Source organism: Nyctereutes procyonoides, unplaced genomic scaffold (genome assembly GCF_905146905.1).
Source record: "Nyctereutes procyonoides isolate TBG_1078 unplaced genomic scaffold, NYPRO_anot_genome, whole genome shotgun sequence".
NCBI classification, from domain to species: domain Eukaryota; kingdom Metazoa; phylum Chordata; class Mammalia; order Carnivora; family Canidae; genus Nyctereutes; species Nyctereutes procyonoides.
Window position 1 is genome coordinate 644900 of NW_026575148.1, and position 18837 is coordinate 663736.

General features: G+C 33.4%; 1 protein-coding gene across 5 annotated transcripts in view; it reads right to left on the bottom strand.

Annotated features, from left to right (window-relative positions):
* The window catches only part of TMEM161B (transmembrane protein 161B), a 69647-nt gene that overhangs the window by 22540 nt on the left and 28270 nt on the right, over positions 1 to 18837 (bottom strand). For all 5 annotated transcript variants that reach the window (XM_055312823.1, XM_055312826.1, XM_055312825.1 and 2 more), the window contains 3 exons: positions 15615 to 15698; positions 13574 to 13671; positions 9033 to 9189 (listed from right to left, as the gene is read on the bottom strand). In XM_055312823.1, the coding sequence (XP_055168798.1) occupies positions 9033 to 9189; positions 13574 to 13671; positions 15615 to 15698 (339 nt within the window). The remainder of the gene's footprint in view (positions 1 to 9032; positions 9190 to 13573; positions 13672 to 15614; positions 15699 to 18837) is intronic.

The following is an 18837-nucleotide window of genomic DNA, read 5'->3' on the forward strand; positions in this document are numbered from 1 at the left end:
AAGTACATCACGTCCTGGAGTTTAACAGAACCTAATCAACTATGAACCCACAGCCTAAAGCACATATGTATATTTTACTACCTTTTCAATCTCATGCACTGAGATTATTTCCATATCCTATTAAAATATAGTGAAATGTTAACAGTAATTAATATTAATCAACTGTTAGAAATGTTTCGATGCTATGAAACACTAGCATCATAAAACTGTATGATTTCAATACACTCTAATCATCCACTGGCACAGACCTGCTGTATACACAACCCAGAAGAGAACAGAACAAATATTTAACCTATTTTTATAAAAAAGTAAACAGGCAGCTTTTCCAAGAGTTCTACTCTCCCTCCAAAAGAAAAAGACCTGAGTATTTTCCAGCAATACCAGGACTTAAAAGTTTGTTCCTGGCCAGAAGAATTTTGTAAAGATTTGCTGAACCAACTCAAGTCTAACCTGGGGTTTCATTTTGTAGAATCTTCATGTTTCTTTCTTTTTTTTTTTTTTTATAAAGACTTCATTTGGGGATCCCTGGGTGGCGCAGCGGTTTGGCGCCTGCCTTTGGCCCAGGGCGCGATCCTGGAGACCCGGGATCGAATCCCACATCGGGCTTCCGGTGCATGGAGCCTGCTTCTCCCTCTGCCTGTGTCTCTGCCTCTCTCTCTCTGTGACTATCATAAATAAATAAAAATTAAAAAAAAAATAATTAAAAAAAAAAAATAAAGACTTCATTTGTTTATTCATGAGAGACACAAAAGGAGAGAGACAGAGACACAGGCAGAGGGAGAAGCAGGCTTCATGCAGGGAGCCCGATGCGGGACTCGATCCCGGGTCTCCAGGATCATGCTACTGGCTGAAGGCGGTGTTAAACCGCTAAGCCACCGGGGCTGCCCAAATCTTCATGCTTCAACTCAAAACTTAACTGCTTGTTTTACCAAACTTTTAGAGCAATGTACATTTTATTCAACAAATATATAATGAGTCCAAACTTATTAAGTAGTATAGTAGTAGACTAAAGAAAAACTTCCTAAGAAGACAAAGACTTTTGTTAGCATTTGACATAACAGAATATAAAACCAGCTTATTTTTTTAAGACAGGAGAAACCTACATTGTGATAACCCATTTAGAGTTCCTCACTGACAAATGTGGTAACTTTATTTTGAGATCATTTACAGAGACTGTCTATACTAGCTAACACAGTAACAAAGTTTTTTGTTGAGCTACTTATCAAATTTCTCTAATACCTACATAAATTATTTTGAAATAAGAAAAATCCTTTTATGCTCTAATTCCATGAATATGCTTATTAACCATAAGTCATTTATATAGAAAAATAATAGACTATACCTGAAATACTACAGGAATGGCTTTCAAAATGCAATTTCTTTTAGTTTCTTTAAATCTGTTCTTGCTTCATAAATTGTCCACAATTTACAAGTAAGATATACTTACTTTTGTCCTTTCATCAATAAATATAACCTGATAATGTATACCAAAAAAATTAGGCTTCTATTTACTGACAAGTATAGCAAAAAACAGTAGGTAAAGACATAGCATTTCCTGATTTAGGATTTAATGGAAATAATAGTCAAGTACTTTATGAGTAAACTCTTCTGCTACCTTTATCTCGCTATTATTTTCACAGATCATTCTATAAGTTAGGCTTTCATAAAGACTATTGTATTAGTAAATATTCTAAACTGCATATGCAAAACTACCAATGCAAGTAGTCATTTTTTTTTCTCTTCCTTTTTATAATTCCTCAGTCCCAGATGAATGAGCCACATACTTTAAGGGCTTCTTTTATTTTAGATTACAAAACCTTAAGCCCTGAAATGAAAAGAACATTAGGGATGGAATAAATTTTTTTCTGTCACATGGCTGACATTTTTAAAGTTCTAATATCAACATTTTTCACAACTAGAATTAGACAACTGTAACATGCAAATACCAAAATTTCAACCAAAACTTCAACAGGTAAGAAAAGTCAAAGACAAGTGGTAAGATTTAACAAGTAGGAAATTTTAAATATATTTATCTTTGAGCTGGCGAAAAGAGCTTTTAAATGATGAATAGGCTTAATTTTTAGATCTAAAATGGCAAATTTCTCTCACATCTAGGATAACAACTTAAAGAATATCTACTTACCAAGACACTGTTTCAATTTAGTTTGTACTTATATTGTTTTAAAGACTCAATTCCCATATTAAGAAAAGGTTTTCTATATCCTAACATCTTGAAATTACCTGAAGATATTTATAATGCTTTTTTTGAGAAGGAAAATAGAGATCACATTATAAGTATTTTGTTCACAACACACAAATCTAATGGATACTAACCTAAGAATAAACACAGATTTTCAAAGAGGTTTCTCAAAACTTTTTCATAAAATTCACGATTACCTTAAAAAAAAAGATTTATTTACTTATTTATTTTATTTATTTATTTGAGAGAGAGAGAGAGAGAGAGAAACCACAAGCAGCAGGAGCTGCAGGCAGAGGAAGAGGGAAAAGCATGCTCCCCACAAAGCATGAAGCCCAATGTGGGGCTCAATCCCAGAACCCTGGAATCATGACCTGAGCCAAAGGAGACGCTTAACCAACTGAGCCACCTGGGCGCCCCTGATTATCCTTTTTAAAATAGATTGTGTTTCCACTCAACTAAGTTATTTTCATGTAAACTCAAAGTTTTCTACTCTGTGAAAGATTATAGTCTTGTTTTTGTGACCACTAACAATAAAACATTTTTTCCTATTCAAATAGCTAACCCTCCTACATCTATTTTTATATAAAAAGCAACCAAAATACTCAAAACACACTGTACTTTGCATTCTCACTGCAAAGAAACCTATAAACCATACCAAGAATCTGCTACAGTACATATACTATAATGAAAAGTACATTAATCCTTATGACCTCTCAAGTAAAATCTTTCTAAAAAGAATTGATCCTGTCTTCCAACTTAAAAAATACAATTAACTTGGACAACTTAAACTTAATTTTTTTTTTATTTTTTAGAGAAGGTTCAATTACTTTAAAGAGAAAAGAAACTGAACTTAAATTTCTCTCAGATTTTTTTCTCTTTTTTTTTTCTCTCAGATTTAAACAAAAACTATTATGTATGTTTAAAATTTGTCCCACAAAAGCTTACAGCCACCATCAACCTAACCAGATGGTGGAAGGGAACAACAGTCATAGATTTTTCAAAACACAAAACATAGGTTTTATTTAAAAATAAAAGCAAACAAACAAAAACTATTAACTAATCTTCTGGATTAAAATAAAGCAAAACAAGATTATCCTTAAATTTTTAGATGTTGGAAGAAAATTATCACTTCCTAGCTAAAAGGGAAAAAAAAGTCTTAATTATAAATTAATGAGCCATAAATACTGGTTTTATCTCCCAAAGTAAATTCTCTTCATAACTCTATAGGTTTCCGATCTGAAAGGCAAAAAATTTGGCAATATTGGTATCACAGAAGATCTCCAAAAGAAATAATCTTTGAAACATCATGCTATGTACAAATTTTTAACTGAGTACTTTGGCTTAGATTCAATAGCTTTTACTCTGTTCCTTTCTCACCAGGAGACTTGATAGCTTACGCAGTTCACCTCAGGGTTTTAGTGTTTCATTTTTCTTACTGATATGAAGCAGAACATTTTGTAAAGTAAGAATACAGTCATTTAGAATCCTTTAAGGTACAGAAAAGGTGACCATGTTGTGCTAAGTTTGCTATAGTTGTCTATTTCCTACAGCAAACAAATGCAGCATTTAAGGTGCACACTTTAATTTACAAATCTACATATAGAATTGAATATTTAATACAGAAAACCTTAGAATTTATTTCCATTTAAACCATTCCCAACTTTTCACATTGTATGAAATTTGCATGTCTGGCAACCAAGGCAAATTAAAAATTTAAAACATAGCCTTAAAAACATACATAATAGGGTTTTGTACCTTAAACTATCCACATTGTAAAATACAAGCAGTGTGGAAATGTGACTAATGATCCAGTCCTTTAACCAAATATAATAGGACTACTGAGAAGCTTTATCATTCTTTGTAGAATAGCTTTCTTCTCACTCAAATTCACGTAATTGACTCAATATTACTCTGTGATACAGCTTATTTGTAAGAAAAGGTTCTTTGAAAAAAAAATCCATAAATTGGTAGAAGTAAAACTTTTAAAAATTAAAATATAAAGGATTACTGAATTTTTTGTAAGCATCATTTTTACCTTTTGCTTTTCTTTTATTCATAAATGAAAATGATACGCTTTACATTATAAAATCAGTAAACATTTCTCCACTGACTCTAAGACTTCATAGGCCATCATGCAGGAGAGACAATTTACAACTGTTCCATCCTCACTTTAAGGCTTTCTTTACCCTTTATCTTCTCCATACCATGTAATTTGGCATAAATGGACCTGGAACACACACACTTGGTCAAATAAGGTGGTTAGAATTATAAATGGGCAAGGGAGTAAAGCTGAGAATTAATTAGGGTTTAGGAGTGAGACCAGAAGGTATGATAGCTGAGATGCATGTACAACTTTGTTGAAACAATACACAGCTACGACAAGAGGCAGGCCAGTTTTACATATAAGAGTTGAAGATTTCAGTGTCACACATTAAAAAAAAAAAAGAAAAAAAAACACCTCATTCCTGTGCTTTTTAGAACTTTCAAGATTCTGTAGAAGTTATAACTGTGGTTCTATGTAAGTATGTCAAATAAAACGGATGGGGAGGAAAAAAAAATGACCATGAAATAAAACAGTTTTCCTCCTTACTTTTAAGTGAACCAATTATTTAAGTTTATACATGTCTAAATTTGGGACCATTTTAACAAAGGACAATTTATCAGTAACAACTGCAGAGAATTTCTGAATCAACTGATGTATGTGTGACTCTGGAATTAAGTGGAGCTATTGTCCTATGTAATCAATGGAGACATGTGTTTGACTAATAAGTAGGCACATACAATAAGAAAATAAAGAGAAGCCAGGCAGAGGTCATTGCAGTTATACACTGTTCATATGGCGTGAAAAGCAAACCAGATATGTTATAACTAAGATAAAAGGCTATAAACAGACTCCTCCCTGGTGTTAAATCTGGATAGCTGGCATTGAATTCTGGTTTCCTGCATACCACAGAAGGCAGTAGGTCATTTTCTCACATGCCACAAGTTTGAAGGGGAATCACGTACCTAAACATACACACAATTCTACTTTCCTTCTTCTTCTCTATCCCTTTTGTGGAGGGTTAAAGTTGGCAGAAAATAGCTTTGATTCTAAAGCCCTTCAGCACTTTCTGTCTTCTCTAGGATGGCGAGACAGCCAGCTACCAGATTCCCGCAGAGATGCTATTGTTTGGTGCATTTCACGAGTGCACTACTTAAAACTAAGGAGAGGCAGTTCAGTAGTGAAGACTGTATGGGACCTTTGCTCTCACATTATTAGGCATTACTGAGTGAAATGAAAGATGAAATTTATTCACATAAACAATAATCTGAGTAGCTGGGAAGAGGTACATTTTTCTAATTCCTCTGGTAAATAGGAATTAAGAATTATATAACATTAAATAAAATTGGATATCAAATATGCATTTCTACATAAATACCACAAACACCATTTCAATATCAGACCATCAACCATGATGAAAATTAAGACAGGAACATTGCAAAATAAGCAATATTTCAGAAAACATGAGAACTCAAAGTATGAAATAAACAAGGCATGTAGTCAGCCAGTGCTAATTATCAAGTTAAGATATTTTTAGTGTGTTTATATAACTTGACATCTATGGTTGGGTCTTTATTCTGACTGCACAGTATTTTTACATATTTAATACTATAGAATTAAAAAGTAATATTCTAACTGCTTCAACTAAATCTCCTCTTAAAATCAGTATAGCATGAGATACCCAGGGATGTTCCTCAATTGACGCATATGATCAGTATTTCTATCCAGCAGAATACATACTTGGTGAAGATGTCAACTCTTAAAGACTTTGTTCTGGTTCTTCTGGTCTACATTATACCTCAATCAATCCAAAAGCATCAATAAGGAACACACTAGTGTTGAATGTCAAATCATATCATATTTAAAATAGTATCTACTTGTAGTTTTAAAAGTTCAGTAGTCTATAGTTAAATATAAAAGATACAGGATATACATTTATTCTGCTTAATCCCAAAATCTGACTAAACCATATAGCAAAGAAACGAAAGGCCATCAAAAACAAAGAATAGGAAAAGATGACAGTTTCTAGAAAAGCAATGTCAACAAAAGTTTGGAAGACAGTCTGAATAGATGGACAACCACTAACTGATTTAAGCTTCTGTTTACTCTGCTCTGCTGGGTGTACAAGGGAGAAACCCAGTAAAAAGAAAGCCAACTCATTCATTCATCAGCTCTGGAAAAGTAAGGAAATGAGAGATAGAGGGGACCTTTGAAGGAAAGGTTGCAGAACAAATGAAAATCGGATGACAGATTGAACGTCTATAATAGCAGTAATCAGACTTGGCAGATCTTGTCTCGCCTAATCATACAGATTAGGTCAGGGCCTTTCCCCAACTCTGGCAGAACCTAGAAGAAATACTATCTAAAGATGTTATATCAGAAAAGATTGGGCTTGGGGAGCACCATGCAAACCCCAGGGTGACAAAGACCTGAAAACAAGGGGCAGAGAGGGACCACAGACATGCATTTAATTAATGCCTGTACATGAAATGCTAAGTCTCTGAACCTTCTCCAATCAGTATCCGTAACACTGGCTGTCAGACTTATACCCCAAAAATGAAAAAATGGACAATTCTTGTTGGAGAAAATGAAAGACCCAAAAACCTGCACACAATGATATCCAAAAGTCCCCTCAAGGATAATGTAAGGTCCCTACTCAGTCACCTACAAAAAAGCCACCAATCAACAAGTTCCAGCTACTTGCACAAAACTTCTATTTTTTAAATGCCTCTTCCTTGAATATAATAAACAGATAATCAAAGGTCATGAGACATTTAAGAACAATCTCTAACAGGACAACGATTCAAGTAAAAAATGGAGGGGGATACTCAGAAAATAACACAAGGTACAAATTAAAAGATACTAATATACTTGAACTAAAACGTTATTAGACATCCATGACACAAGAATGCTGGGAAAACAGAACATCCAAAAGTCTTAAAAATTTTTTTAATTGATATAAAAAATTCAACAGAAGGGTTAAGAGAGTAAATTAAGAGAAAAATCAAGAAAACACAGTAAGATAAATGGAAAAAGGGAGAAATATTAAAAAACCATTCAAAGAACATGTCATTACTAAGAGCCCCTGAAAAAGATGACAGAAAACAGAATTTTATAAGAGAATCAATATAAAACTTCTGGATAAAAATAGCAGATTGAGGACATCCAGTGACTTCTGGTCTCTCCCTAATCCCCACCAAAATGACAGTATAAAGGAATTTAAGTACATAAATACAATGAACGAGAAGAAAAAAGCAGTAAAATTCCTCTAAAAAAATGACATTACTGTATTTATAAGACAAGGTGAATTGGAAATGATCAGTGATAGATGACAAGCCAGGAAGATGTGCCAAGTCCTCACTGACAGAGTGAAACGGCAACAGTTAAAGCCTAAAACTAACATCAAGCACGAGCTTTGTACCCACAAAGAAATAACAGCTGTAAACATCAAACAAAAAGGAGCTGTCTCTGGAAAGGCAGAAATGGAAGAGGAAATGTTTAATTTTAATAGAAGTAAGGGGGGAAACTGCCCAGTAATAAAGGATGAGTTCCCCAGATTTAAAAGCTAAACCTAGAATTTAACATAATTAATAATGAAAACTTCAGAACACCAAAAGAGAAAAGCATCTGGAGGGTGTATGGGAGGGGAAAGGGAGGCAAACGCCAAGAGCAAGAAGGCATCGACTTTCTCAAGAGCCTTCAAAAGTCCCAGGAAAAACGCTTTTTTCTTTCTTTTTTTTAAAGACTTTATTTATTCATGAGATACCGACGGGGGGGGGGAGAGAGAGAGAGAGAGAGAGAGAGAGAGAGAATGAGGCAGAAACACAGGCAGAGGAAGAAGCAGGCTCCATGCAGGGTGCCTGATACGGGACTCGATCCTGGGACTCCAGGATCACGTCCTGGGCCGAAGGTAGATGCTCAACCACTGAGACACCCAGGGATCCCCACCATTTCTTTCTGAGAATTTGTATTGAGCCAAACTATCAACTGAGTATTAGGGAAAAAAAAATAATTTCAGGCATGTAAGATTTCAAAAGTAAAAACCGTGGCATCCCTTTCCAGGACACTATAGGAGAATGCATTCTGACAAAGGGCTGTAAAGCAAGGAAGAACACATGATGTGATCCAAAAAAAGGCATAGAGAATTCTTAGGAAGACAGTGAAGAAAACCCCAGGTTAACAGCTATGCAGTAAGTTTACACAATTGAGAGCTCCAGAGGATACTCCCAAGGCAAAACAAACAGAAATGATGTACTTTAACTACTGAGGTTTAGATTTCTTCAAAAAAGTTTAGCATATTTAACAAGATTAAAAAATTGTTCCAGTAAGGTGATAAATAGCTATAATATTTTCATTGGTATCACTAAAACTGACTGATGATTTGGTAAAACATTTGTTTCCTTACTATTTTGGGAGAAAAGAAGGAAGAAAAAGGAAGGGGGAGAAAGGTGTAATAATCTAAAATTAAAGAAACATCATTATTACATAATATTTATACATAAAGAAGAAAATCTCGGAATACATAAAACAAGGTAAAGTGGTTCCTCTGTGACATGAAATTCACAAAAGAAAGCAAAGGCAAGGAACTGGCATCTTTTCTTGAATTTCATTTTTTAAACTATCTACCTCTACTTCGAAAGTCTTTTCTATTAAGTAAAGAGGATTTCAATAACAAAAAAAATATTCTCCAATGATCTAAAGTTTTTTCGAATCAGAGACAAGATCTAATTGTGTTAGCTATAAAAGGAGTACAAACTTATAAATTAATATCAATGATGTTTTGAAGGATACACTGCAAAAGATAAAACAAGCAGGCACCAGACTAAGCTGATATTCATTTCCTGTGTGGGCTTCATAAAATTGTAGTAGACTTCAGTTACTAGATACACAACTGTAGCAGCCACTGTGAAATCCACCAGCCACTGGTATTCTGGAAAATAATGCAACGCTGAAAAATAAAGGTTAAAAATAATAGTTTACTTAAACTTTCATAAATAAATAGCTAAGAAGGATTATCTGTAATTAACTTTAAACATGCTAGACTTTATCTACTTGTTGATATGCAATGTAAGGTTTACAAATATAAGAATCTAAAAATGCAGGAAACAGATTAAGAATGTTGATGCTTAAAATTTAATTTTAATACTTCCTAAATTTTTTTAAACCTGGAGTAATTACCAAAAATTATTTAAACTATTGTTAAAAATATATGATTGCAAAATGATCTGGTATCTTCTCAGCTGATTAGCTGTTTTTTACAGAAATTAAAAATCAAGTTATGGGATGCTTGGATGGCTCAGTAGATGAGCATCTGCCTTCAGCTCAGGGCGTGATCCTGGAGTCCTGGGATTTATAGATTTATAAATCTTTATAAATAAATAAATATCAAGTTTTGTTGTTTTTTTTTTAAGATTTTATTTATTTATTCATGAGAGAGAGAGAGAGAGGGAGGGAGGCAGAGACACAGGCAGAGGGAGAAGCAGGCTCCACGCAGGGAGCCCAACATGGGACTTGATCCTGGGTCTCCAGGATCATGCCATGGGCTGAAGGCAGCGCTAAACCACTGAGCCACCCAGGCTGCTCAAGTTTTTGTTGTTGTTTTTTTAAAGATTGTTTTTACTTATTTTACAGAGAGAGAAAGCATGAGCTGTGAGAGGAGCAGGAGAGGGAGACAACCTCCAGTAGACTCTGCATTGACTGCAGAGCCTGACTCAGGGTTCATTCAGTCCTACGACCCAGAGAGCATGATCTGCGCCAAAACTGAGAGTCAGATATTCAAATAATGGAGCCTCAAGATTTTTTTAAGAATCTAAAGTATGATACTTTAACTTGAGGACATAACTTGGTGTACAAAGAGAAGTTTACTTATACTTTTCATTTCTGTGAAGTAGGAGAGTTGAACTTTGCCAGTTATTAACTGCATGCACTAAAGGAGGATTAATAATTCTGTGATTTAATCAGATTAAAATAACAATAAATACACTTTTTATTCCCTCGTATGTTCCTGCAAGAAAAACTGATGAAATGCCTGTCAATTTTCCATAAAACCATACCCCTTCCAACAAAGGGTTTGCATTAAAATTAGCATTCTCTAATAGTAAGTATGATTCCATCTCCCTTTTCATCTCAGATATTCTGGTTTACTTTTACTTGAGTACAGTCCAAAGTAACAGCATCATTTTGTAGATGTTTTGAAATGTGGAAATAAATCACACACATAAACAGTAATTTCTATGTTCCCACTGGTACATAATAAAATGATCTACATTGTTATAAAAAAATTTATTTGTAAAATATAATATCTGAGAATATTTTAAAATCATGCATTCATAGAAAAACTATTTTGAAAATAAAATACCACTCAAAGTATAACTTATTTAAAATATCAAAACAAACCAATTAAACTTACATTTCTATAAGACAGCAAAAATTCCACATCCTTTTATGATTGGGTAAGTTTTTAATATGCTTCAAGTTATTTTAACTGTTAGGGTTTTTTTTTGTTTGTTTTTGGTGATAAATATAATAGCTTATGAACATCAAGTCTGAAGATTTACCCTCAAGTAGTTGAAAGATTCTCATGCTTTAGTCACCTCACTTCTCCTCTAATAATCACCCTTTTCAATGACTTTCCAGACAGGGAAATGGGTAGAATAGGTAAAAAAATATCCATTTGGGTATACAAATATCCATTTATATAAATGAGTAGACAATACCAATAATTTTAGGTTTTCAATTTTTATTAATAACTGAATTAAGTGTTCCAATTCTTCATGCCCACATTCACAGAGGCTTCCTCCAGGGAATTCACTCAGAGCAAACAGCCAAGTGACATATCAAATATTTTTGTGTTTTAAAAGGTTCTTATAATCAATAGCTAATACAAATTAAGACACACTTTAAAGATACTTAGTGGGATAACAATAATATATACACATTCAACAAAAGTACAAATTATACATATTCTTGGCTATATATTTAACACGAGTATTATATTCTTTTTCTATTCAATAATATAATTAACTATGTGCCTTTTATTAGGCTACTGGAATCAAAAGAAAACTCAGTTCATCAAGCCTCGTGGTTTGCCTTAAGCTCATGAGTGTACCTTAAATTTAGGGAGAAAACCCACTACTTTTACCTAAACACACATACTTAGCATCCATTCACAAATGATTACATAAACATAAATAAAACATCTCCCCATTATTCTATTCTTGAAATTAAATGGCCAGTTGTTAAACTAGTGCCATTTGCAATTAGTTTTAAAACTATACAAATGAAACAATATATTAAGTTGTGTGCTAAGGCCTTAATTTAAATCTTTTTTTTTAATTTTATTTATTTATTCATGAGAGATACAGAGAGAGAGAGAGAGAGAGAGAGAGAGAGAGAGGCAGAGACAAAGGCAGAGGGAGAAGCAGGCTCCATGCAGGGAGCCTGATGCAGGACTGGATCCTGGGACTCCAGGATCATGCCCTGGGCTGAAGACAGCTCTAAACCGCTGAGCCACCCAGGGATCTCCAATTTAAATCTTCTTAGGTTCATTACAATTGCCTAGTTCTCACTAACTGGCTCTACCACATTTGGTGTGTAACCCATACCAAATTAAATATTTAACCCTAGGAGTTCAAAGAGTTAAAAAAAAAAAAAAGTCCATTACAGTTACGTATCTCACAGAACTGGAAGGTTACTAAAAGTAAAGCATTTAAAACAATGCCTGGACTTGACGTGATGAGCACTGGGTGTTATTCTGTATGTTGGTAAATTGAACACCAATAAAAATTAATTTATAAAAAAAAAAATAAAACAATGCCTGGTAAATACTCACATTTAAGCCATTAATAAAGCTAATAAGCTGGTAATTAACTATTTAACATTAGTTATTAGAAAAGACAAAAATTTGCATTAGAAATTAGGGAGAATGTGTATATATTCTTGTATTTACACATCTGTGAACATTTTATACAAGTAAGTCCACATAAAAGATTAGTAAACTAATGTGACAGTCAAAAAGTCAAAGTGCTTTCAAGTATTTTAAATTTTGCATGAAAAATAATTAAAAAGAAAAAAGAGGATGATATAACCAGTCCCAACACAGTTGTAATGATACTGATTTATACTGTTCCTCATTGACATTTTTGGGTTCCAGGACACTCTTTACACACACACACACACACACACACACACACACACACACACAAATCTTTGTAAATATAGAATCAACTTTCAAATATCTTGAAGCCATTTTGTATCACTAAATAATTCTACATGAGATGCTACATGAATCTACTAAGGTTTTTCAAGGGTGGTTATGACTTAGCCCATGAAGGACCAATTACATAATGATATTTATACATTACCAAAATTATTTTTTAATGTTATTTTTATTCTTCACTTACCATGTAAACCATTATTTCTCAAACCTGATCAAAAGTCAGAACCACTAAGAGCATTTTAAAAAACACAAATTCAAATGAGGAGATGAGTACTAGGTGTTACACTATATGTTAGCAAATTGAATTTAAATAAATTTTAAAAAACAACAATAACACACAAGAACAAAAACACAAATTCCCAGAACCCACTCTATATTTACTGGATCTCCAGGGATAGATATAAAGAATCATTCTTTTCAAAGAGCTGCTCAAGTGATTCTGATGGTCAGGTTTGAGAATCAGTGTTTAATATAGTATCACCTTAGATGCCACTCTCTTAGAGAATTCAAATAATTTCACATAAATTTTAAATATAAAATTATAGTTATTATACCATTAAAACATTGGGATTTGGCGGAAAAAACTACATAACCTAACAGAGATATCCTGTAAGTAAGAGTAAAACCTGAATAAGTTTTCTGATTCCTATCTATTTCATTTCTCTAAAGTCATTTTCCTTTCTACTAAACATGAGCATAAAGTTCAGTCTTGTAAGTACAGGTAATTAAACACAAACACGCAAATGCATTTCTGCAAGCCACATCATAGAAGGAGCAGAATGGTATATATGGCAAGAAGTCTAGAATTCGAAATAATGAAAAGTGACTGTGATCTCAACATAAAATAGAAACTGTGCAACAAACATGTGAGTCAGCCTCTTCTGAAAAATGGGAAAAATAATCCTTAGTACAGGTTAGGTGAATAGAAAAAGAAATTCAATTCAGTGAAGTCATTTTGAGCTTCTAAGTTCTGAAAAAGATTTCATATTCTATAAAATGGACTTAAAGATTAAAAACCAAACAATAAATCTAACCACAATAGATAAAATGAAACTTTCACTTAGCATAGTATAAAACTGAGATTTACAGAACATTTTATCAAGATTTCCCTTACCTAAAGTATCCACTTCTGTAACTGACTTTGTTTCTAGATGGAGGTCAATATCCTTTGGAATAGTTAGTGGCTTACTTTCAATGTGACCATTATATTTCCTATAAAAAATGAGACAAAAGACACAAAAAACAAGTTACCTATACTGTTATCTAAGTGCTTCTATCAACTAATCACAAATGGGGTTTTAAATTTCACAGTAAAAAAAAGAATTTCTAATATTTCAGCAAAAAGGAGGTAAAATATAGTCACATGTAATTTTTACAGGGGAGACTACAAAATATGGATGTAAATTATTATGTGAATATGCAGATTACCAGGGAGTTACCTAAATTAGTGACATAATCTTGACTACTAGCTTAATATTTCACCCTATTTCTCCTACTCTATTCTGTAGATTTAAAGACAACTAACCTCTTTTTCTTTAGGTACAAGAAAAAAAACAAATCAAAAATTAAAGAAATGCCATTATCACATAATATTTAAACATATGGAAGAAAACCTCAGAATACCTAAAAGGGTAAAGTGGCTCCTCTGTGACATGAAATTAACCTAAGAAAGCAAAGGCAAGGAACTGGTATCTTTCCTTGTATTTCACTTTGAAACTATTACTTTAGGTACAAGAATAAAAGCAAATTGAAGACAAAATGTCTTTCTCTTGGAAATTATACATATCCACACATACATATAAAAAGACCTATAGCTATAAACAAGTCAGAGTTGAAGAAATATAGTAAGATTTATATGTGTAAGAAATCAGTCATGTGAAAGGAATCTGGAGTTGCTTTTACTGAATCACAAATGGGGAAAATAAAAGAATGCTTCAGGTGCACGTGTATCATTCCGAAATTTAAGTTTTAAAGACAATCACGCATACATAGAAATAAATTTAAGTTTCAATAGCAGTAATTACAATACCAAGAAACAATTTTCATTTATTCTGGGAAAACCTCAGTAAAAATATTAATTCATGTCAGTAAATAAAAAAATAATTATTGCTACCAGGAATAAAACAGTGTCATTTTTGTATCTTTTTTGTACATGTACAGCCTTTTTAAAATAATATAGAGGAGGGCTAACACTTAATATTCCAATGATCTTCAAGGTATATTTGCACCAATAAGTGTAAAAGAGGATGGTAGCAAGATCAGAAAAGTCTTTTTAGAATTTCCTATTTCATGACAAATAATCATTAATGTTTAAAAAAAAACTTTAGCACCTACAAATACATTAGCCCAGGTTAATATAATTTTTATGATACACATGAGAAATTTGGTGATAAATTTGTTATCACTGACATTTTGTAATATATTAGAATCATAGTTTCAGGTTCTAAGAAGTCCTCCCCAACTGAGGACACTAAGGTCCATATAGAGAGGCTAATTATCATGTACTTTCCTTGAGAATTCAATTTAAGAAGAGATATAAAATTTTAAAGCTGGAAAGATCCTTCAGAATTACTATGTTTGGTCCTTCCATTTCACAGATAACGCTGCTGTGGTCCACTCAAGGAGTTTATTAGCAGGCAGTTTTCTTCATAACTTAAAATGCCAATATAATATTCAGCAACTGAATGGGACCTAGGAAATTATACTGCCTACATTTTTTATTTGAAAAATGAAAAGAGGTCAAAAGCAGGCAAATTTGCCCAAAATCATAATACTGACTAACAGCAAAACCTGGAAAAGAACCCAAATCAACAGGTAAAAGAGTTATAGGGTCAAAACACAGGCTCTGGTTTTCTCCCCAGTCAACCTCCACCAAGTTTTAGTATGATGGCTAAACTGTTTTCATAATTTAAACACAAGAATATAATTAACCATTCTTAAGTAAAACAATCACTTCTATGCTCATATACTAAATTATTACATACTGGATTTTCTTAAAGCATAATTCAAAATTATCTTAGATCATGAGTTTTAATCTTGAATTTTTCGATGCTCATAGTATTAGCAATAAATGTTCCTTTAACCAAAGTACAAAATATCTTTACATAAATTGTATCAAACACTTAACACTTTATAAGCTCAGCAATGTAACTTACCTGTCTTTTCTGCTTTTCCCTTTCTGCTGCTTCCCTGCAAGAATTCTTAATTCTTCTTCTGTAGGATGTTGATACCATCTCAAACTAAGAAAAAAAGAATCCTTTTAAATAAAGGAATTAAAATCACCAAAATTATTCATTTACTGTACAAATATTTATTGATTTTCCTATTTGTGAAGACACTGAAGGGAAATCCCAGGTGAAAAACTCTAATCTGAATTAGATACTACTGCTTACGCCTTAAAAGGGTTTCAATTCAAATCCAGCACTTACCAAGCACTTACTAGATGCCAGACCCTGCAATGCTCTTTATAGGTATATTTCTTATAACTGACAATTATTATTATATATTAAGGCTAATAGGTGTACTATTAAAAGTAAATGGACTCTGCAGGCAAGCTGGAAGGAGCACATTAGAATTCTCCACCTATCCTTCATTTACACAGAAAGAATGGATAGTTGTTTTAAAAAGCATCCTTTCAATGTCCACAAAGCTACAAGTAGTCTTTGCTTACCTTTCCTATCTTCCCCTCCTTTAATTTACTTGGAGAATTCTCAAACTTTATGTAAGTTAGGGCTCCAACAACCGTGTGTACGTATTCACCTTTACCACACCATCAAAATATCCTGAATGAATCACTTATTCTCTCCCAAGCACCACTCCCTTGCTCATTCTCAATTTCCTGTCTCACCTGAATTTCCTATCTACCAACTACCTAAATTTGATATTCAGGTTTTATCTTCAATATGTCCTCTCCACATATTTATCATTAATTCCTGTTGTTTAACTCTTAAAATTCTAAACTTCTCTGTCCCCTGTAAGAACCCGAGTTCAGCACATGTGCCTCTCTAGCTCTGACTACTAGCAACACTCTCTAACTGGTCTCCTTGTCTTTCCTGGACACTCTCCTAAATGCATTCTGATCCCAACTCTAGTTAGCTTTCCGTAATGTAAATGCTATCAAGGTAAATGCCTGTTTAATTCCTTTCCAAGAGTCTTCACAAGGTAAAGCAGTGAGTAGGCAGCTAGGCAAAGACTTTGATCAAGGCTCTGTTCTTATAAAGGAGAAACATACACCTAAAATTGCTAAACCTACCAATTTTTCAATCACAAAAATTTAAATTTTTAAAGTAAAATATCTCAATTAAAAAATGTTAGCAACTGATTTGCTGTTTTTAAAAAACACTGCAGAACTGGCAATTTGAATAATGACTGAGCATCTGATGATGTTAGGAAATTACTGTTAAAAACTCTTAAACTCTTAGCTGTAAAAACAGGATTATAGTTATTTTTAAAAGCTCACATATTTTAAAGATATACACAGAAATATCTAAGAATGAAATAATATTTGCTACAAAATAGTATGTTGGGGGTAGGAGAGATGAAGGGGAACACAGATGAAACAAGCTGACCACCAGGTGTTAACTGTGATATGTACATAGGAGATCATTATAATCATCATATATTCACTATATTGTTATGTTTACTCTTTGTTTGAAATTTTCCATTATAATCCGAACTGTAAGGCCCAAATGTGCATAGGATTTGTGACCTATTTCCAAAGATTTTCATGATCTGACTACTATCTACTTTACCAGACTCACCTTCAACAATTCCCCTGTTGAACATGACATTCTAGCTAACTAAACATTTTATTCCATAAATTCATTCATCCCTTGATGTTTCTGCATATATTCTTCTATCTGCTTATAAACATCTATGACCCTATCTGGCAAACTTCTAAATTACCTTTTACTATTTATAAGGCAATTTGCCCTGTGGTATAAAAAAGAAATGTATCTGGTAATGTCCCCAGTTCTGGACAAAGAGCTTTAAAAGCCTTTGGAATTTCCTGAGTGATAGGGGGGGTATCTTTGTTATGTTAACTAGGGGACTCCTGGTGGACCTTCAGGTAACTTTAGGATGGTGGCTAATCACCAGAAATATCAACTATGTGATTAGAATTGGATTCTTAGCCATACAATCTGAGGAGGGAGATGGAAGCTAGAAATTAAGTTCAATCATGTGTCCATGTATTTAAAATCACACCTATGTAATGAAACTCGATAAACTCTCTGAACAATGAAACTCAGAGGAGCATCTTGCTTGGCCAAAACACTAATGTACTTAGAGGATGACAGGTCCCAACTCCACAGAGAGGCCACAGAAACTGTTCTTCCCAAACCACTTCCTGTATCATCTTTATAATAAAACTATAATCATAACTGTAGCACTTTCCTGAGTCCTAGTTGTTCTAGCAAACTATTGAACAGGAGGGGTGTCATAGAAACACCCCAATTTGTAGCCAGTAATCAGTTTTCAGAAGTATGGGTGGCCTAGGGATTCCAAGAACTTGCAGCTGGCATCTGGAAGCGTAGGCATTCTTAGAACTTTTGTCTTTAACCCACGGAGTCTACGTTAACTGCAGGGAGTGTCAAAATTAAATTGCAGCTGGTATCAGACCAGTTTGATTAAAATCAAATACTCCCCTAACTGAAAGATTCTTGGAGTGAAGATTTTATGACTTGTTTTTGTATACTTCAAAACTAGTACAGTTACTGGCATATAGTAAGTGCTCAAAAAGGATCACTGAACCAAAATGAATTCAGTTCTCTTAGTTGAAAGGTTTTAAAATATATACCCCAACCAAAAAGTCTCTAAACTATAATTAACATGGGTGAGGAGGGACTTCCTGAAATTTCGATTTAAGTCCAGAATTTTAACTTACAGTCGATTCTTGTTATTCGCGGTAGTTATGTTCTATAAAGTCGCCGCGAACACTGAACATTGCTCCTAGGGGAAATACAGGGTTAGGTTCCTGCGAGCCTCTGGTCACAACATTTTCATCAACCAATCAATACAAAACTTTGTTTTATGTGTGTTTATGTTTAAAGACACCTTATTTAATATATACTGTTGATTCATTTACATTTAATTCCCAGCCAACAGCACCATAACTCATGCCTAAACAAAGTTTACTTAATAACTGTAGTATTAAGGATAGTATTTTCCTAAGTTGTGAATACTTCTAGCAAATTTTCTCCATAAGGCACATCATAGCCTTCTTGTGCTTAGGTACACTAGATAGCCAGCCCTTCAGCACTATGTTTGGAGGCCATTTTAAATAGTGAAATCAACAAAAAGCTAAAACGTGAACAACATGATACTAAATAGACCATGAAAAGCACACTCATTTACAACATGAAAGGTGAAACAAGGCAT